The sequence below is a fragment of the Abramis brama genome (assembly GCF_963993115.1).
Source record: "Abramis brama genome assembly, chromosome: 3".
Lineage (NCBI taxonomy): Eukaryota > Metazoa > Chordata > Actinopteri > Cypriniformes > Leuciscidae > Abramis > Abramis brama.
This window is the reverse complement of record NC_139965.1, coordinates 33,524,824-33,543,897: the sequence shown is the minus strand read 5'-3', so window position 1 is coordinate 33,543,897 and position 19,074 is coordinate 33,524,824. Positions and strand designations below refer to the sequence as shown.

Sequence of the window (19,074 nt, the reverse complement as noted above, 5' to 3'; positions counted from 1 at the left end):
GCAAAATGGCTGCCGACTGCTCGGGGTGTGTGTGTGTTCACGGTTTGCAGTGTGTGTGTGTGTTCACTACTCACTACTCCTAATATGTGTGCACTAACTTGGATGGGAGAAAAGCAGAGGACAAATTCTAAGTATGGATTACCATACTTGGCCTTCATGTGTCACATTCACTTTCATAATAAAATGTTAATATTTGAATAATCCCAGGGGTTGAGTTAATATGTCGTGGTCACAACAAAACTAAGTAAACCGAACATGCCCAACACCACGTTCACTGTATATTTAGCTGGTTTAGGCAATAATGCATGCAAAATAATTCACGCCAGAACCATATCAATTTCAACTTACCTCTGTGTGTGGGTTTTTAGTTGCCTCACAAAATTGGACATTGTTGTTAAATGTTACTCACTCTAAATCTTCATTAACTTGTTAACTAGATTGTAAAATATCTGATATTCAGATTCTCAAGTAAATGTATTTTGTGTTTTAAACAAGTTTATATGATCACAGTTGATCGCTAAGTTCACCGGCTATAGTTGCGCTACCATGCTGACAGACATGAAAGTGAGTGGCTTGTGAACAGGGAGAAGAAGAAACTTTATAGTTATACAATGTATATTTGACGTTAATAAACGTCTTCAAATTATGTTTGAAAGGTTAACTCTGCCTCTTAACCCTCTGGGGTCTGAGGTGTTTTTGGGGTCCTTGAGATGTTCTGACATGCCCTGACATTTGTGCTTTTTTCAGTTGCTTATAAACATATTAATGGCAAAGGTGTAATTACACTCTATTTAGCACAAACAGGACTACCATAATATGTGAGCAACATGTATGAACATGTTTTCATTTTTGAGAGAATAATGTTTATGCATGGTTATTGAAAAAACTAAAATTGAAAGTTTCTGAAATAAGGCCACAAAACACATACTAAATATGTGTCAATAAGACTTTTGACTAATGGATGTATGGATGGCCTAGAGTTTTTTCTTCAAAATGATGTGAAAATCATCCTGCCTAATCATTCACATAAAACGATACATTGATTTAAGTTTTGTGAAACACTTTTAGTTTGGAAAGGCAATATGCGGATGGGGCGTAAACGATCCAAAACCATCATGCATATTTAGTAGTTCACACCTGATGAGACAATGCCCCTACATACTTAATGAGCCATTCATTCAGGTGTGTCACCTATAGCCACAAGAAAGAATACAAGAGCAATATATATATATATATATATATATATATATATATATATATATATATATATATATATATATATATATAGAAATTATTGAACTTAAATATACAAGCTTCATAAAAATGATCATTCTAGAAGAAAATTTCAGATGGCATTTAGAGGCTTTTGCATCTGAACTCTTCATATATATATATATATATATATATATATATATATATATATATATATATATATATATATATATATATACACACACTACCAAATTGGTTCACAATTGGACGCATCGCAATTTTTTTTATTTTTCCACAAATTGTGCTTGCAAATTGTATAATATCCAAGGTAAACATGTCTAGTAATTGTGCAGTTAATTCTCATACTGTATTTTCAGTTTTGGAATATTTATCCTCTCCCCAAATTTGTCACTAATAAAACACAATACAAATTATTTAAAGAAAAGGCTTATATTTACCTTTTAATAGTTTGTTTACATCTACCTTGTAAATATATTTTTTTATTAAAAAGGTTACAATTACAACAACAATTCTAGTGTAATCTTTCTTTGTAAAAACTAAAGTATACAAAACGTATTATTTGATTACTTTATTTTTGACAAAACATACTATATTTAACATATGAGCAAAATTGGCAAACAAAAGCTTATTTGATGTGGCAGTCTATTGTACAGTAAAAACTTTATAATCTATTCAAAACTAGTCAACGTCTTTCAAAACTAAAGTATACATTTTATCATACGTATTTCAAAGTAAAGGATTCATTAGTTAGTTGATGACTTTATTTTTGACAAAACACATACAGTATATATTCCTCATCTCAGTATAGCAATAGAGTTTGCTAAAAGCTGTTCATTCATTCACACACAAAAACGCGATTCATTTTTAAACAGTATTTTTGCCAGCTGTAGTAGCTACACAACAGCGTGCATATGTACATTCATTCATTCACACTCAGAAACGTGATTCATATTTCAACAGTCTTTTTGCGTGTATAGACAGACACTATTGCGATTAGAACAAAGGGAACTGAACTGACCTATTCCTCAGCCGGATCCGTTTGCTCCTCGAAATGAAACTTCCAGAACTTCTGAGGTAAATTTTCCAGGATTATTATCAAGATAGTATTACCTCACAGCGTCGTAAAGTACAGTCTGAAAGTGAACTCGCGGTGTGTGTGATCCAGCTGATGTGGGCGTTTCACAGGTTTGTATGGATCGCCTCACATTTGCGTTTGAATAGCACACGCTCTCCGTGGGCGGGGTAACATTAAAACTTAATGAGCTGAGATGAGAACGACTGACATCTCTCTCTTTACATACATATTACATAAACTGTAAATATTAGTTTTTTATAAAAATTACTTCATTTAAAAGAAGAGAATTCAAGCTTCATGCTTGTGTGTCTGTATGCCTGTTTGACTGAGTATTCGCTGAGTTACAGTTCATTTTCGGACGCGTTTCAGAATTGACTTCACTGACAGAGAGTAGGCAGAACTCGCATCATGTTTATTTTTCTTTATTTGGCGAAAAGCACAACACTTTGTTTTTATTATGAGTGTACACAAAAAAATACACACTAAACAGGATCGATTGATGTATAACACAAGCATATAAGATAAAAATTAATATTAGTATTTAGATTTTTTTTTTTGCACTGATAAGGAAAAAAAAACGAGCCGACCTCAGGGGGTTAAGGTTTATTACTGCCTCCATAGACACCAGTGTGTGTTTGTTTTAAATTATAAATGGTTTGCTAGTACTTATGTATTAAAATGTCTGATACATTAAATGAACATTATGTGATTGAAAACGAGCGACTCTGACTCAGTACCAGTGTAATCATACCGGTGTGACCATACGTTTCAGTTGCCATCTTATATTGATCCCAACTCTGATCTTTGGTTTAAGAAGGTAGGCCATAAAGACTTTCCAAGTCACAGGGCTCAAGTCTGAGTCAAGTCTCGAGTCATTGGTGTCAAAGTCTGTCAAGTCTTAAAGTAGCCTATGTAAGAAATGTATTTCAATTAATCATAAAATGGCCCTGATATGTCACTAGACATTAAGAAATCATGTTCATTTCAAATACTTATATCACTGACAACAGTAGTCCGGCCAGGATATTGTCATTTAAAAGTGAAGTTGCAGCCCTCAACTGATGTTGATGTTGTCATGTTGTGTTTTGGCCTGATGCTCCACCCTCCACCTATCTACCAATCACGAAGTCAGTAGTGTTTCGGCATCCGGGTTGCCAGCTCTGCTCTAGTTGAAAACTCCTTGTAGCAGCCTATGTTCCTGCTGGATCCTGCAGCCTATCTGGCAACCTCGAGTCAGGGGGGAGGGGGAGGGGATACACCGCTCTACAGTAATTTGAAAGTGATTGCAGTACCAGTTTTGGCCACAATCTTACATACGGTTCCTTTAAGTCCTCAAATTTGGGACTTGATTCCAAGTCAAGTCATGCGACTCGAGTCCACATTCCTCTTAGGCCTCGTTTACACTGCAGTTCTTGATGCCCAATTCTGATATGTTGCCTATATTTTTTTTTGACCGTCCAAACACGTTCTTTCAATTGTGACCCATATCCAATTCACGTGTTTACACTTGCCATACTATCTGAAACATCGCGCATGCTTAAAGGGTTAAATTATCTTGCACAGATGGACGAACGCAAAATATGATTGATGCTAGCTCTGCGATATGCGAAGTTCGCCAAACATTACTATGATTATGAGGCGGAGGTGGACGAAAAGTGCCATCATTGCAGCCTGTGCATATGCTACCGTTATTGTGTGCGAGAGAGATCCCAGGACTGGTGGGAGCATATTGTGGCGGGCTTTAACGAGAAGCAGTGGGTCCGAAATTTTAGGATGAGCAAGCCAACCTTTGATATGTTGTGTCAACGTTTGTCCACATTCCTCTCCTACGACGACACAACATTTCGTCCGGCCATCCGTCCCTTTGCAGAAGCGCGTCGGGGTTTCTCTCATCACTGCGGAGACGTTGCCTAATGCCTCAGAAACTCCGATCTGCCTGTTTACATGACAGTCGCATTGGCACATATCCGATTTATATCTGATTTATTTCCACATATGAATGAGGCCTGAAACCGATCTCGAAATGTCCGAATGCATGCGTTTTTTTCCTGTTTACACTGTCATAGAACACATCCGATCTGTATCACATATGAGCAAAAAATCGGAATTGGGTCACATTTCACTGACCGTGTAAACGAGGCCTTAGTCGGCATGAAATGAAAGTTGGGATAGTCTTTTCTTCCCTATTGTTACGTATATGTGTGAAACAGCTTCTCGAACAAGAAAAAAAAGTAGAAATTGATAGGATCGTTGGATGGTTGTGGTTTGCTATTACTGTGATTTCATGCAAGTGACAGGTTGTCTCGCCCTCATGCCTGTAAACACGTCATCAGACGATATGTTGCTGCAAAAGGGAGGGGAAGTTAGTTATTTTGATTACAAGGGCACATGAATTTAAAAAAAAAATAATAATGATATGCACAGATATGTCATTTATAATAAATACTGCTATATTCCTTAAATAAGAATTGTCCATTTTGATTTCATGGTGACTTTAAAGCCAAGAGTTTCATTATTTAAAAATAATATCAGGAACAAGATTCACAGAAACTCCTCATTTAGTGTGTTTTTATATTTTTCCCCTATTCCCCTCTCAAATTGTGTTCTAAAGCAGTACGTGTCACCACATATAATGAGACCAGTTACCACCCTGCCATCTTGGTTTTAAAAGACTTTGAAAGCTGACAGAAACACTGCATCTGGTCGAGCTGAAGTGATTAGACCGAGGTGTTTTGTGCTGACTGAGCCTCAGATGGCACTGGAGGTAATGAAGCGATTTATGGTCAGTTACAGGTTGATGTGGTGGAAGGGGGAGTGTTCTCGTGTAGTGTTGGAAAAAAACACTGGAGAGTGAACACAAGCTGCCAGCTAGCTCTTGAAACACTTAATACACATTGAGTATCTTAATGTGCACATTTAACATCATTTCAGAGGACATTTCAAAAGCTTTTTTTATATATGTATAAATGCCAATAGTAAATAAAATAATCTTATATATAGTAATTAATACCATGTCTGTGTGTGTGTGTGTGTGTTATATATATATATATATATATATATATATATATATATATACAGTGAGGAAAATAAGTATTTGAACACCCTGCTATTTTGCAAGTTCTCCCACTTGGAAATCATGGAGGGGTCTGAAATTGTCATCGTAGGTGCATGTCCACTGTGAGAGACATAATCTAAAAAAAAAGAAATCCAGAAATCACAATATATGATTTTTTAACTATTTATTTGTATGATACAGCTGCAAATAAGTATTTGAACACCTGTCTATCAGCTAGAATTCTGACCCTCAAAGACCTGTTAGTCTGCCTTTAAAATGTCCACCTCCACTCCATTTATTATCCTAAATTAGATGCACCTGTTTGAGGTCGTTAGCTGCATAAAGACACCTGTCCACCTCATACAATCAGTAAGAATCCAACTACTAACATGGCCAAGACCAAAGAGCTGTCCAAAGACACTAGAGACAAAATTGTACACCTCCACAAGGCTGGAAAGTGCTACGGGGAAATTGCCAAGCAGCTTGGTGAAAAAAGGTCCACTGTTGGAGCAATCATTAGAAAATGGAAGAAGCTAAACATGACTGTCAATCTCCCTCGGACTGGGGCTCCATGCAAGATCTCACCTCGTGGGGTCTCAATGATCCTAAGAAAGGTGAGAAATCAGCCCAGAACTACACGGGAGGAGTTGGTCAATGACCTGAAAAGAGCTGGGACCACCGTTTCCAAGGTTACTGTTGGTAATACACTAAGACGTCATGGTTTGAAATCATGCATGGCACGGAAGGTTCCCCTGCTTAAACCAGCACATGTCAAGGCCCGTCTTAAGTTTGCCAATGACCATTTGGATGATCCAGAGGAGTCATGGGAGAAAGTCATGTGGTCAGATGAGACCAAAATAGAACTTTTTGGTCATAATTCCACTAAACGTGTTTGGAGGAAGAAGAATGATGAGTACCATCCCAAGAACACCATCCCTACTGTGAAGCATGGGGGTGGTAGCATCATGCTTTGGGGGTGTTTTTCTGCACATGGGACAGGGCGACTGCACTGTATTAAGGAGAGGATGACCGGGGCCATGTATTGCGAGATTTTGGGGAACAACCTCCTTCCCTCAGTTAGAGCATTGAAGATGGGTCGAGGCTGGGTCTTCCAACATGACAATGACCCGAAGCACACAGCCAGGATAACCAAGGAGTGGCTCTGTAAGAAGCATATCAAGGTTCTGGCGTGGCCTAGCCAGTCTCCAGACCTAAACCCAATAGAGAATCTTTGGAGGGAGCTCAAACTCCGTGTTTCTCAGCGACAGCCCAGAAACCTGACTGATCTAGAGAAGATCTGTGTGGAGGAGTGGGCCAAAATCCCTCCTGCAGTGTGTGCAAACCTGGTGAAAAACTACAGGAAATGTTTGACCTCTGTAATTGCAAACAAAGGCTACTGTATCAAATATTAACATTGATTTTCTCAGGTGTTCAAATACTTATTTGCAGCTGTATCATACAAATAAATAGTTAAAAAATCATACATTGTGATTTCTGGATTTTTTTTTTTTAGATTATGTCTCTCACAGTGGACATGCACCTACGATGACAATTTCAGACCCCTCCATGATTTCTAAGTGGGAGAACTTGCAAAATAGCAGGGTGTTTAAATACTTATTTTCCTCACTGTATATATATATATAGTCCTTTAAAATTGTATAATGCACCTAGCTTTGGATTATGCCCACTTTAAATCGAACACAAAGATATAGTGCAGTAAGATTGCATTTATTTTAAAGATACACTATGTAAATGTTGGCCCTCTAGCAGTTAAAAAGCAAAACTGCATTGGGTTTGGGTTCATCTCAGTCAGCTCCCTAATTCAGTAATCAGGGCACTGATCAGAATCGGACATTTTAAGGGCTGTCTCAATTGCAAAATCCTTCCAGTTCACTGAAACGTTCGTTCCCTAAAAAGTCACACAATGCACCGTGAAAACCAGGGAGCATCGATGATAATTATTTTCCCTTAACGGAAGTTTAAACTGTGAAACTTAAATCATGTGAGCCAACTTACTACACATAATGACACATGATAGATGGTTTTTTTTTATTTTTTAAATGCTAAACCATTATTTAATTGGTTTATAAAATATATGTCAGCATAAACTGAAATGTTGCACATACTGTATTTGTAACAAGCAAATCATTTATCATAATGTACTTTAAATAGCATTAAAAATAATATAATAAAGATATTAGTTCTGCTGTTGTTCATAAATACCAGTAGTGACGTTGTACAATGAGGACATTGTTATGTCGTCGGAAATAAGCCGTCAATGTGTAGTGAGCCTGTCCTTACCAGTGCCTGAATTCGTGTACACAATATACTGATTCACGACCTAGGAAGCTTGAGTGTTGATTCAGATGCACCCATTGTTTTGTTTTGTACTTCGGCTCTGCGTGACAGTGTGGATGAAGATTATCCCACTGCTCACAAAACATTCACTACTAGGCTTCAGAGATAACCAGTTTTGATGGAATGGATCTCAAGCTGACAGCTCAAAACGGTACTGTAGCTTTACCTATTGATAGACACGGTACTTCCTTGAAAATTAAATTCAAGCGCAACGCTACAACAACCATAATGAAATGACCCTTCACAATAGATACTGCCTTACTATGAACTCTGTTAGAGAGCTACATATGGCAATTTATCTGTTCAATAAAGTACCTTACTCATGGGCAAATACCTTGCTCACCAACAGCAACTCTCCACCGCTTTCAAATCTCTAAAAAGCTAAACCAGTGTTGATTCTTGTTTTTTTACTAGCTCTGTGACTGTCATGTTCTTTTTTTGCCTGCAGACTCTCCTCTGTTCATCTTTCTTTCTTTTTTTAATGAACCTCGTTGGTTCTCGCGCGTCAAGCAAGTTTGAGCTTCTGTTTACCACAACTGATGTTTGAGTTGATGAATGTTTATATGTGAATAAAAGCCTAAATTCAAATCTGTTCATCATAGAAAAGCAATCGAATTTTGGACTAAACCACTCAATTCATATGGATTCTCAGATTTCAACAAAAATGTTTGTGTGTGTTCAGTAGATGAACGAAAGTCTTACGAGTTGGGAACGACATGAGGGCGAGTAATTAATGAAAGAATTTTCATTTTTGGGTGAACTACTGTAACCCCTTTAAGGCTTGAAGTGTGAATGTAGACAGTGTACCTTTAATTAATTATTGACATTGACATTTTTTTAAAGAATTATCAAGAGATATATAGAGATTGTGCATATGTGAATTACCTGTCTCTGCAGCATCTCACTACTCTACGCGTCTCTCTAACTGTAAAACTGTGAGTTTAATTGCGTTGCTGAGAAATATTATGTAGTAATTCAGTAGCAAAGCAATTTTATAAATTAAATGCACAGGGCAGCATTGAAAACAAGACGATTAACGAATCCTACCAAATAATTGGAAAAATATTCGACAGATACAGTCACAACTCATGTTTGATGGATAACAGGTGAGCCAGTGAAAAGCATAGCATGATATTTTACATAAACCACTAAAATCGTTATGCTATAATGACTGTGTGAAGTCAATGAGTGTAAACTCTTTAATGAAATGAGCGCAGCACAATCGAAAATCTAATAGCCATGTTGCCTCTATGCATCTCTTAATCAGAGCCTGCCAGGAGTAATATCAACTAAAATACTGCATCATGCTCATTTTCTACTATTTGATATATCTCGTTAAATGTTTAAAACCTTGTAAGATATGATACACAAATGAGTGTAAACTCTAATGAAATGAGTGCAGCACAATCGCAAAATGTTGCCGCCATACACATTTTGACTACTTTGTAATTTGTCTATTTAAATGTTTAAAACATGTACGCTATGATACATGATGCGTTTATCTTAGGGGTGCGCCAAAATATCGATATGGCGATATCTCGCGATATTTACTCCCGCGATCGATTCTCGATGCGCTCTTGCCAAGTATCGATCTTAAAAGCTGTTAGGGCGGGCGTACACGGTGCGAGTTCGGACACTCGGGAGGTCGTGAGATATTGCACACGTTGCGAGTCAGTTTAACTGATAATTGCGTCAAAGCAGCTGGTACACGGCACGACTGTCCTGCATGAATTTTATCCCGAGCCGGCAGCAATCACGTGGGCTTTCGCGCTAAACACAGAGACCGTCATGTTGCATGCATGCAGGCAAAGCTTCAGATAGAAAAATTACAGAAATGTGTGTGCAAATGATTTGTTGAAAAGCAGAGAACAATAGCCATTCCTTTCAACATAAAAACTTGAGAGAGAGAGAGAGAAAAGTGTGTGTGTGTGACAGTGACAGTGTATGCGCACGCTGTAGGCTATGGTTGCTGCCACTGAGGTATAGCCCCATCGACGTGGTTGTGTATGATTTGGCAATAGGGGACAGCTGGTGAAAATCGGGCCGACTCCCCGAATTTTTTAAACATGTTTAAAAATTATCGGGAGGTCGGGAGGTGCTCGTAACGAGTGAAAAAAATCATCTGCGAGAAAAACAAAAATAGTGTCTGTGACTGTTTTGTTGCAACTGATAAGACACAAGTTGTTTTTGTTATTGTGTTTCATCCAAAAAAATAAATGGAGATTCATTTTCCTAATTAAAAAAAAAAATCTTTTTATTTCTTAAAACATGATATATTGTGAGTTATTACTGATAATATATCGATTATCGCAGTATCGCCATATCGTGATGTTATCGGTATCGTGAACAATGTATCGCGTATCGTGAAGTACCCAGTGATTCCCAGCCCTAGTTTATCTGTACCACTCTCTCCCGGAGCTGACAAGCATTTATGTATTCTTTATAAATTGTTCAGATTTGCATTTACATGCATTGTAAAAGCACATAAACATAAACAACATACAAACTATGTAGTTTTGTTCATTCATTCTGACATGCTCTTTCAACTCTCTTCTCTGTCCGTACCCTGTAAGACCTGTAGTCTGACGTAATGAATGACTCAGTAGTAGTGTGGCTTTGATATGGTCCTTGTGAAACGTATGTGTCTCTGCTGTCTGCTTCACATTATTGTGGTGGACAGTCAGTTCACTGTATTGGATTTTTTTTGTAGAGGCCTCTGTTCAGCATATCTCTCAGGCTTTTCAGAAGCTCCTGTCTTAGCAGGTTTTTCCCGGACTCGCTTTGATCACCGGTGCCATGCTGTGCTTTGGCTTACATGGGCTAATCAATGTGCACAGTAGCTTTACCCTGCCCTCTGACCTCTCTGTACTCCAATTAGCCATCATTCTGTGACCCCTGCTACCTACCAGTCTCTCACCTTCAGTCCACACATACACTGCACGTCTGCTGTCAGTTACTTCTGCTCTCTTTGCCCCACTGCCTCATGGCCTGTCAATCAGATGGTAACCTTCCCTTTAAATTCGCTGTTCAGATTGTCAGTCCACACATTGTTTTGTCTTGCTGCATTGTCTCGTACTGTCCATCGGGCAGTGCAGACTCCAAGCAACCCTCCCCCACCCGTGTCAGTCTGGGCTTCTTCACCATCATGCCCACAGCGGCTGTGCTTTTCAGATGCTCTAAATTATAAGCTCAGTTCCGACAGCTCCGCTGACACTTTAGAAATTAGAGGAATTTTGTTCCTGCTGCTGAAGCACAAGGGGTTTTTTTCTACAGTTGTAAGCTCTGCATGAAAGGAAATGTACTTTTTAAAGGAAATGAAAGTGTGTGTTTTAATCCTGTTAAATCTTTCTGTTCATTAGGACGGGAACTTCATTAGCAGCCTGCTTGGAAAAGCACCGGAGAATGCAATGAAAGTGGGTCAGTCTGCTTTCGTAGACTTCGGTGAGTAGTAGCAGATCTCTGTTTGTGTTGTGTTTAGATGTGGCATTACATGCATTCACTCCGATACGACCAAAAATTCTGTTCAATTGTTCAACTGTTCAATTCTGATTCAGTTCAGAATCTGAAAGTAGCCCTGAGTCTTTAACGGCAATACATGCACAACACATAAATTCAACGCACACACATGGTGCCAAATTGAATATAAGCTCCTGTGGGATCCTATTAAATATTAACAATACAAATTTCCCCTTTCCAAAAGCATCCCACTGATAGCTGGGATGACACCGGCAGTGAAATCACACATAGCATAAATGATTGATAAGCAAAGTGAAATGACCTAAAAGATTGAATGTGTTCAACTGAGCTGCGTCTCAGGGGCTTGGCCTTTATATTCAAAGCTAACTTATCTGACCAAACAAGAGCCCTTCACTGCACTCTTTAATCTGTTTTCTCTGAACTCTTTCTTTTGTCATTTTGGAAAATGTCACTTCAAGCTGTTATGGTGTTTACAGAGCAAAGAGCTTCAAAGGTTGATAGTTTTAAGCAGGATGGGTTTTTTTCCATTAAACTCACAATCAGTCATGTTATGATGCTTTTTTGAGGACAGTTGGCATCAGGGTTATTAAAGTTAACTAAAACTGTAATAAAAACATTTTCATTACTTGGAAAAAAAAAATGTTAACTGAAATAAAATAATTAATTAATTGCCATGGCAAAATTTCTCATTTTCATTTTAACTTGATGTACTAAAATATCGAATTTAAAAACTATATTGTCACGGTCGGTGGCTGTAATGAAGCGCACGAAGAAGGAGATACTGAATACTTTAGTCCAAGAATAACACTAAAGAGTATATTCTTATACAATATAAGAGAACACAACCACAAACACACTGATGTTAAACAACAACAATGCAAGACACTTGAACTGAGAACTCAAATCAATCTGTAACCATAGAAACAAACAGACAGGGAATGGAGGAGAACTGAACCAATTTTCAAACTAACAGCAAGCACTAGAATAGAACAGAAAGAGAAATCAAACAATACAAGACGAGAGAACAGACTCTGACATATAAACATGTTTTTTTTTTAAATAAAAATAACAAAAACAAAATTACTAAAACTTTAACCAAAATGAAAACAGAAAATATAAATATATAAACATGTTTGTATATGATTATTTTAAATTAATTTTAATATACTTTAAAATATTAATATAAACTATAAAATTATCTCAGTGACACTAAGTTAACACTGGTTAGCATACTAGACTCCAGCTGGAAATCTAACCCAAAAGTATTGCAGTATTTTCAAGGCAGCTGTTAAATTCCTATTATCTCATCCTCTTTTTTTATTAGTCATTTTCTGCAGTTGAGCACAAACTGCTTCACTGTTAGGTGTACTGTGCATTTTTGTTTTTTTGTAAAATAAACATTGACATTGATGGCTTTCTGTCTTGCATTTATTTACATACTGAATCATCTGCCTTTTGAATAGGTTACCTGAGAATAACAAGAAGAAATCAAAACAACCTTCTTAAATTTAGGAAATACAAGCCACCACAAGTCTCTAAATGTTTTACTCTTCTTGAATAACAGGAATATATGACATTGACAAGCATCTAACGAATAACTTGGATGCCCAAATGAAATGAATGTCACACATAATAAATTTCACAAAATCACTTTGTTTCACTGAAATACAAAATAATGCTGCATTTCATTTCCTTGGTTTCAATATACATTTTTCTATATTCTGTGTTTTATGATCTATTTTTATTTATTTATGTAAAAATACATTTAAAATACAATTCTTTTACATGAAATATTACCTTTAAAAGATTAAAATGTTTTTTGTCGTAATTTTTTCAATCCATGCATCCAGTTACACCAAGCTTTTATTTTGGAAGAGGACTGTGTGAAGACCTTTTTTTTTTTTTTTTTTTTTTTTTGGTGTGGGGGGGGGGTATTTTTGACAACAGTTTTTAATAAGCTCCCCATTGTAAATGAAACCCTGAAATATAACCTCACTTAATAATCTGTTTGGTGTCATGCGTGGGTGAAATCTATGTTAGACTGTGTTCTGGTAAGCAGGAGCTTGGGACATGCGTGGCCTTTGTAAGCTGACCTATGATTATGACATCTAAAACCTTTGAGATGTATCATCTTATGACCTTTACCGCTTCACAGAAATGATGTCACAGTGACGGTAAGGGATGCAAATCAAGAGGTTGGGGGAGTGGATAGATATAAAGAGAGAGAGAATGAGCTGTAGACTGTGATTTAGGATGATAAATGATGTTGGGGATGGAAAGAGACATGCATGTGAGACGAGCTCTAGTCTACATGTATGTGCGCGAGTCAATAATATGGTTCACACAGAAAAAGGCTTTGTTGGATTAGTGTGAGATGCTCCTGGAGACAGGACTGCAAAGATCTCTGCCAAACCCCGATGATCAACATCTCTCTCGGCTTTGTCCTTCTCCATCCTTCTCTCCTGTTTTTCACCTGTTCTTTGGTTACCTTCAAAGCTTTTAACTTCCCTTACCACATGTGCATTTCACCACCGTCTAGTACACACACACAGGCATCAAACTGTCTGCACCAATTAGCTACAGTAGTGTGTGAGTGTAGGAGCCTGTACAGTCATTATGAGATGATTTGGTGTGAGGAACAAGCTGCAGCTCCCTGATGGTGATTGTCTTTGACAGGACAGAGCGCGGTAGCTGATGTGCGCTGAGGGTAAAGACAGATACACACCGGCTTTAGCTGCATTCTCACCCCCTCACACACAATACAGGTGAATCATAGCGATGCTGCTCCCATTAAGTGGGTGGTAATGGGAAGCGAATGGCTTCCTCTGAAGCCAAGGACAGATCCTGGCTTGAGTAGGCGCTGAAAGCACAGGTCCCGCAGCTTTTCGCTTTCTATAAACGGCTGAAGGCTTTGCCCTCGGGGACGTGGGCTTGTTTAAATGGCGTAATTGTACTGATCATCAAAGTCGCAACCTTGATTTATGCTTTTGTTATCCCCTTTTCACCGCTAACATTTGAACTTGTACTTAATTAGAAATATAAACGTTGGGTTTGCAGCACCTGCGAGTAGATTTGCACATTAATATGACTTACAGTGAAATGCTGAGAGAAATCGTGAAAGTGAGGTGCTTCAAAGACTCATTTCAAATGTACGAAATGAAAGGAATGTGGTGTGCAGTGAAAGGTATACCTTGTGTTGAGAAGTGAAAGGAGGTGGGAGGAAGGTGGGGAAGATGGAGAAAGTGAGCGAGGGAGGGAGAGAAGGGAGGGTCCGCTTGTTTGATTTGAAATGGGTGTTATTCTGATCACACTCCTGCCTGTCAGTTATGGCACGGCTCTCTTCTCCGTCTCGCACCTAAGTGGCAGATCAAAGATACACCCCAGTGACCTTCTCTCATCTCCTCTCTTCTAGCGCTCTCTCTCTCTCCGTTAGTATTCTCCAGCCATCCCTCTCTGCTCCAAACACTCCAGCAAAACAGTTACAGCAGTTACTGCAAGAGGCTTGCGGTCTGGTTTAAATCAGGTGTAGAATAATCCGCTCAAAAAACGAAGGAAAGCGCAATCCTGTTGGGTAGCAAGCAGGTCGGACTAATGCTCTCTCCCACCTCAGATGGCACAGCAAAGATCTCAGAGCAGATATTTCATCATGCCTCTAGTCAAGCCTGCCAAGCAGTGATGTAAGCTCTGAGGCCCATAGTCCAGCTCCGCTGCGGCTGTTTGTCTAGTTTTACTTGCAATACAAGGGTGAAGTTCTTTTCTTGAATTGAATTCCAGCACTGATTCCTCAGCTTTTTAAAGACTGGTTGGAATTCATGACATTATTTTATTCTGTTTGAGCACTATTTTTTTTTTTTTAGTTTTTTATGTTGTTTATATGTCTATATGGTGTTTTTAATATGCTTTAAGACAAACCATGTGCAAATTCACAAGTCAACACCATTGCTGAGTATTTTCTCCTTAAAACTGCAGTGATCTAAAGACAGTCTCAAAAATGCGGTTTGAAATCGCCAGTGTTTCTTACGTCACAAAAATCACGTCAACATGCGGGCGGGCTTTAGCACATCATCTTGCTCTGAAGCAGGGGATGATTACAATGTCATGATGAACTATATGCCTTTCTCCACTGACGTTCTGAGTTGTTCAAAACTTTTCTAAGGATGCTGATTTTTAGAAAGCAGCTGACTCTGAGATTGTGAACAGGAACATTAGCAGCACATCATTAGCTGATTGATAACATAGTCAAGTAGAAGGCTAATTATATTAATTAGCGTTATGTGTCGGAAACAGAAAACGCATTACCATTAATACATCGACTTAAACGAACCTGTATAATTCACTCTTCCACTTCTTCTGAATCAGTTTCTGGTTCAAACATATATGGCTGAATTAAACCAGTATTTCCACTTGCCACTGTGCAGCCTTAACTACAGTAAAGTTGACCGAGTGGATATCTGAGCACATGTGATTGAGGCTAATTTGCATATTCATGGGTCCTTGTATACTAAATGAAGGGTGTAGTTACATTCAAGCTATTTTAAGGCATGAAGAAAAATTTTGATCAAAGATGAGTTTTAAGGGATAAAATTATTGACTACAGGGGGACTTTAACACAAATGAAATATTCACCAACTTGTTTGTATTCACCAACCAAATCTGTGTAGTTTTGGGAATAAAAAAATGGTTGTGCTAATTGTTTATCTTTCTGTTTTCGTGACATACTACCGTTTAAAAATTTGGGGTTATTACCTTTTTTAATTAATACTCTCATTCAGCAATGATGAATTAAATTTATCAAAAGTGACATTTAAATTCATTCATATTCTGTTTCAAATAAATGTTTTTCTACTCATCAAAGAATCCTAACAAATGTGTCACAGTTTCCACAAAGATATTAAGCAGCACAACTGTTTTAAACTGATAATAATAAATGTTTCTTGAGCAGCAAATCAGCATATTAGAATGATTTCTGAAGGATCATGTGACACTGAAGACTGGAGTAATGATGCTGAAAATTCAGCTTTGCTATCACAGGAATACATTACTTTAAATTAATTTAAAAACTTTAAAAACTTACTGACCCCAAACTTTTGAACGGTAGTGCAATGTAAACTACTAAAGTCCAGAATCCAGATCAAGCTGCAAGAACTGTGAGAGCACGTGTAGGCTACAGTGCAAAATAATTATAATTCATGAGTATGCACTGTCAGAATGTAGTCAGTCTTGACATGGACGTGTCATTATGAATGCACAACATATGTTAGACAAAATTCTCCATCTGCTCTATCAAGATGGTAATTGCTCTTTTCTTTTTTTACACGTGACAGCCAAATGCATTATTCATTAGTTGAATGATATGTAATACTACAGCGCAGTCAGGAAGGTAGCGAATGGCAGAGATGGCCTTTGTTACCATTTTTTTTTTTTCTCGCTTGAAGTCAATGTGATGTGGCATTTAACACCCAGTCATCATGACATTCTGTGTGTGTGTGTGTGTGTGTGTCGTGAAGGACTTTTGTTGTGTGTTTCTAGAGCTAATAGACGTATGCATGTGTTTTTTTGTGTTCATTTCTATTGCATTACGATTGAAAGCAGTATAATGTCAAAAACATGATGTGCAGTCAAGTTTGTGTGTGTGTATATGCTGTTTAAATTAGTGTTCTCACCGATACGCTTGTTGTGATTCGCGGAGTTTTGACGAGTTGTATTTTGACGACTTGATATTATTTCTTATTCAAAAGGAATGGAAAGTTGACAAGCCATTAAAAAGTATTGACTTAAGAAACACTTATATTTTTTTCAAATATTGTCAATTAATCATGTTCCCATTCACTCCGGCGACGAATTTTAAAATTAATTAAACTAAATTCTATTTATAAGGTAAAACTTTTACATTTTTAAGCATTAACTAATTCCAATCCCTAATGCCAAAATGTTTTCTTTGTAAATCTAGAATTTATAGAAATCTATAGAAATTCTGAAAGAAAACACTGCCATGAGAATCAAGTCCAGAGCTATGATAACTGAGCTTTAACAACACAAGACCTTAATGTTACATTTCCTGTTTCAGGGCTAGCAAACTTGTAAATGCAACTCACTCTCTCTACCATGGCAATATCTGCAGGATAATGGAGGCAAAGGTTGGTGAACAGGTCGTGGTGTTGCACCCTTTTGTGCTTACTGTTGATAGGCACTTCCTGCAGACTTTTTTAAGGAATCTATAAAACTCCACAATGGTGAGCTAACTTTTTTTCAGGTGCAGGTAAAGTGTCTCTTTTTCCATCTCTCATCTCCTCTGAAGTGATTTTTTTGCAGCAGTAGTAACTACGTACACACGGCGTTGACATCTTTTTTCAGTTTTATGACGGGTGGTAACCAGTGTTGCAATACTGCCACCTACTATGTTGGAGTGTGACTGGTGCTGGATTATTTATGATATTAAGTATGTGCAGTAATAACATGATATCAATTTTTCAATACCGGTAATATGTGACCCTGGATCACAAAACCAGTCTTATGTTGCACGGGTATATTTGTGGCAATAGCCAACAAAACATTGTATGGGTCAAAATTATAGATTTTTCTTTTATGCCAAAAATCATTAGGATATTAATTAAAGATCATGTTCCATGAAGATATTTTGTAAATTTCCCACCTTAAATATATAAAACATTTATTTTTGTGAATGGATGCAGCACTATCACCAATAGAAATGGACAACTTTAAAGGCGATTTTCTGTACCCTCAGATTCCAGATGTTCAAATAGTTGTATCTCGGCCAAATATTGTCCTATCCTAACAAACCATACATCAATGGAAAGATTATATATTCAGCTTTCAGATGATGTATAAATCTCAATTTAAAAAAAAATACCCATAAGACTGGTTTTGTGGTACAGGGTCACATATATAAACTGCGACAACCCTAATATATATAGAATAGATACCTTTATATTTGAGTAAGCTGCCTTTATATATTATCAAACCCATGACTGACATGGTGAGCATCATGCTTTACAGGTTGCACTACAGGAATCTGAAAGTGGAAAGTCTCCACCATGGTGGAAAAGCGTGTGGGTGTGTGTGTGCATGTGCGCATGTACTTCTCTGTCTCTCCGCAGGCTGCCAGTCTGATCTACGTGGCTATTTGGTGTGTGGTAGATCCTATGAATGTCAATGCATATCTCCTATTTTGTTTTTTACTGCTGCTCCCTCCAGTTCTCTTTTTTTTTTCTTTTTTTTTTTTCTTGATTCATGTTATTCCTTTCCCGATTTATTAATATTACTTATAAATAATAGTTGCTTTGTGTCAAGCATGCAAGTGGTAAACATGAAGGAATAAAGACTCAGGGACATCATTTTGACACCAGGACAAACTGCTACGCACCAGGCTGCTACACACTTCATTACACATGCTCAAGATCACATGATGTTATCTCCATATGCTGGATTCAGGAGCATTGTAAAGCTAATTAAAAGATGCATTAGTGTATCATATACCTCATTTTACACCTTCCATTCTCACTTACTCTCTCTTTTTCTGTTTTTACTCAGATGGTGACGGCTCCCAAGACCACCTATTGCCGGTCTGTATGGATGATGCATGTGGCAAAAGTGCAATTTACCTAGCCAAGACTGGAGGGGCAGAGGTACGCAAGCCTTCCATTATTACTCAGTGAGGTTTCAGAGGTGCTATGAGGACAGTGACAGCACTGTTTTAAACATTGTCACAGTTGTTTTTAAAACCAATGCGTTGATTTGAGAGATGAATGAATTGTTGGGAATTGGGAATTGATACAGATTTCCTGATTCACAAGCTCTTGATATGATTTATTATTTAGATTCATTTGGGTACGCTACTGTTTAAAAGTTTGGGGTC

General features: G+C 37.6%; 1 protein-coding gene across 1 annotated transcript in view; it reads left to right on the top strand.

Annotated features, from left to right (window-relative positions):
* Positions 1–19,074, top strand: part of itfg1 (integrin alpha FG-GAP repeat containing 1) — a 138,546-nt gene that overhangs the window by 45,281 nt on the left and 74,191 nt on the right. The window contains exons 8-9 of the mRNA XM_084109122.1: positions 11,081–11,162; positions 18,750–18,844. Of these exons, the coding sequence (XP_083965248.1) occupies positions 11,081–11,162; positions 18,750–18,844 (177 nt within the window). The remainder of the gene's footprint in view (positions 1–11,080; positions 11,163–18,749; positions 18,845–19,074) is intronic.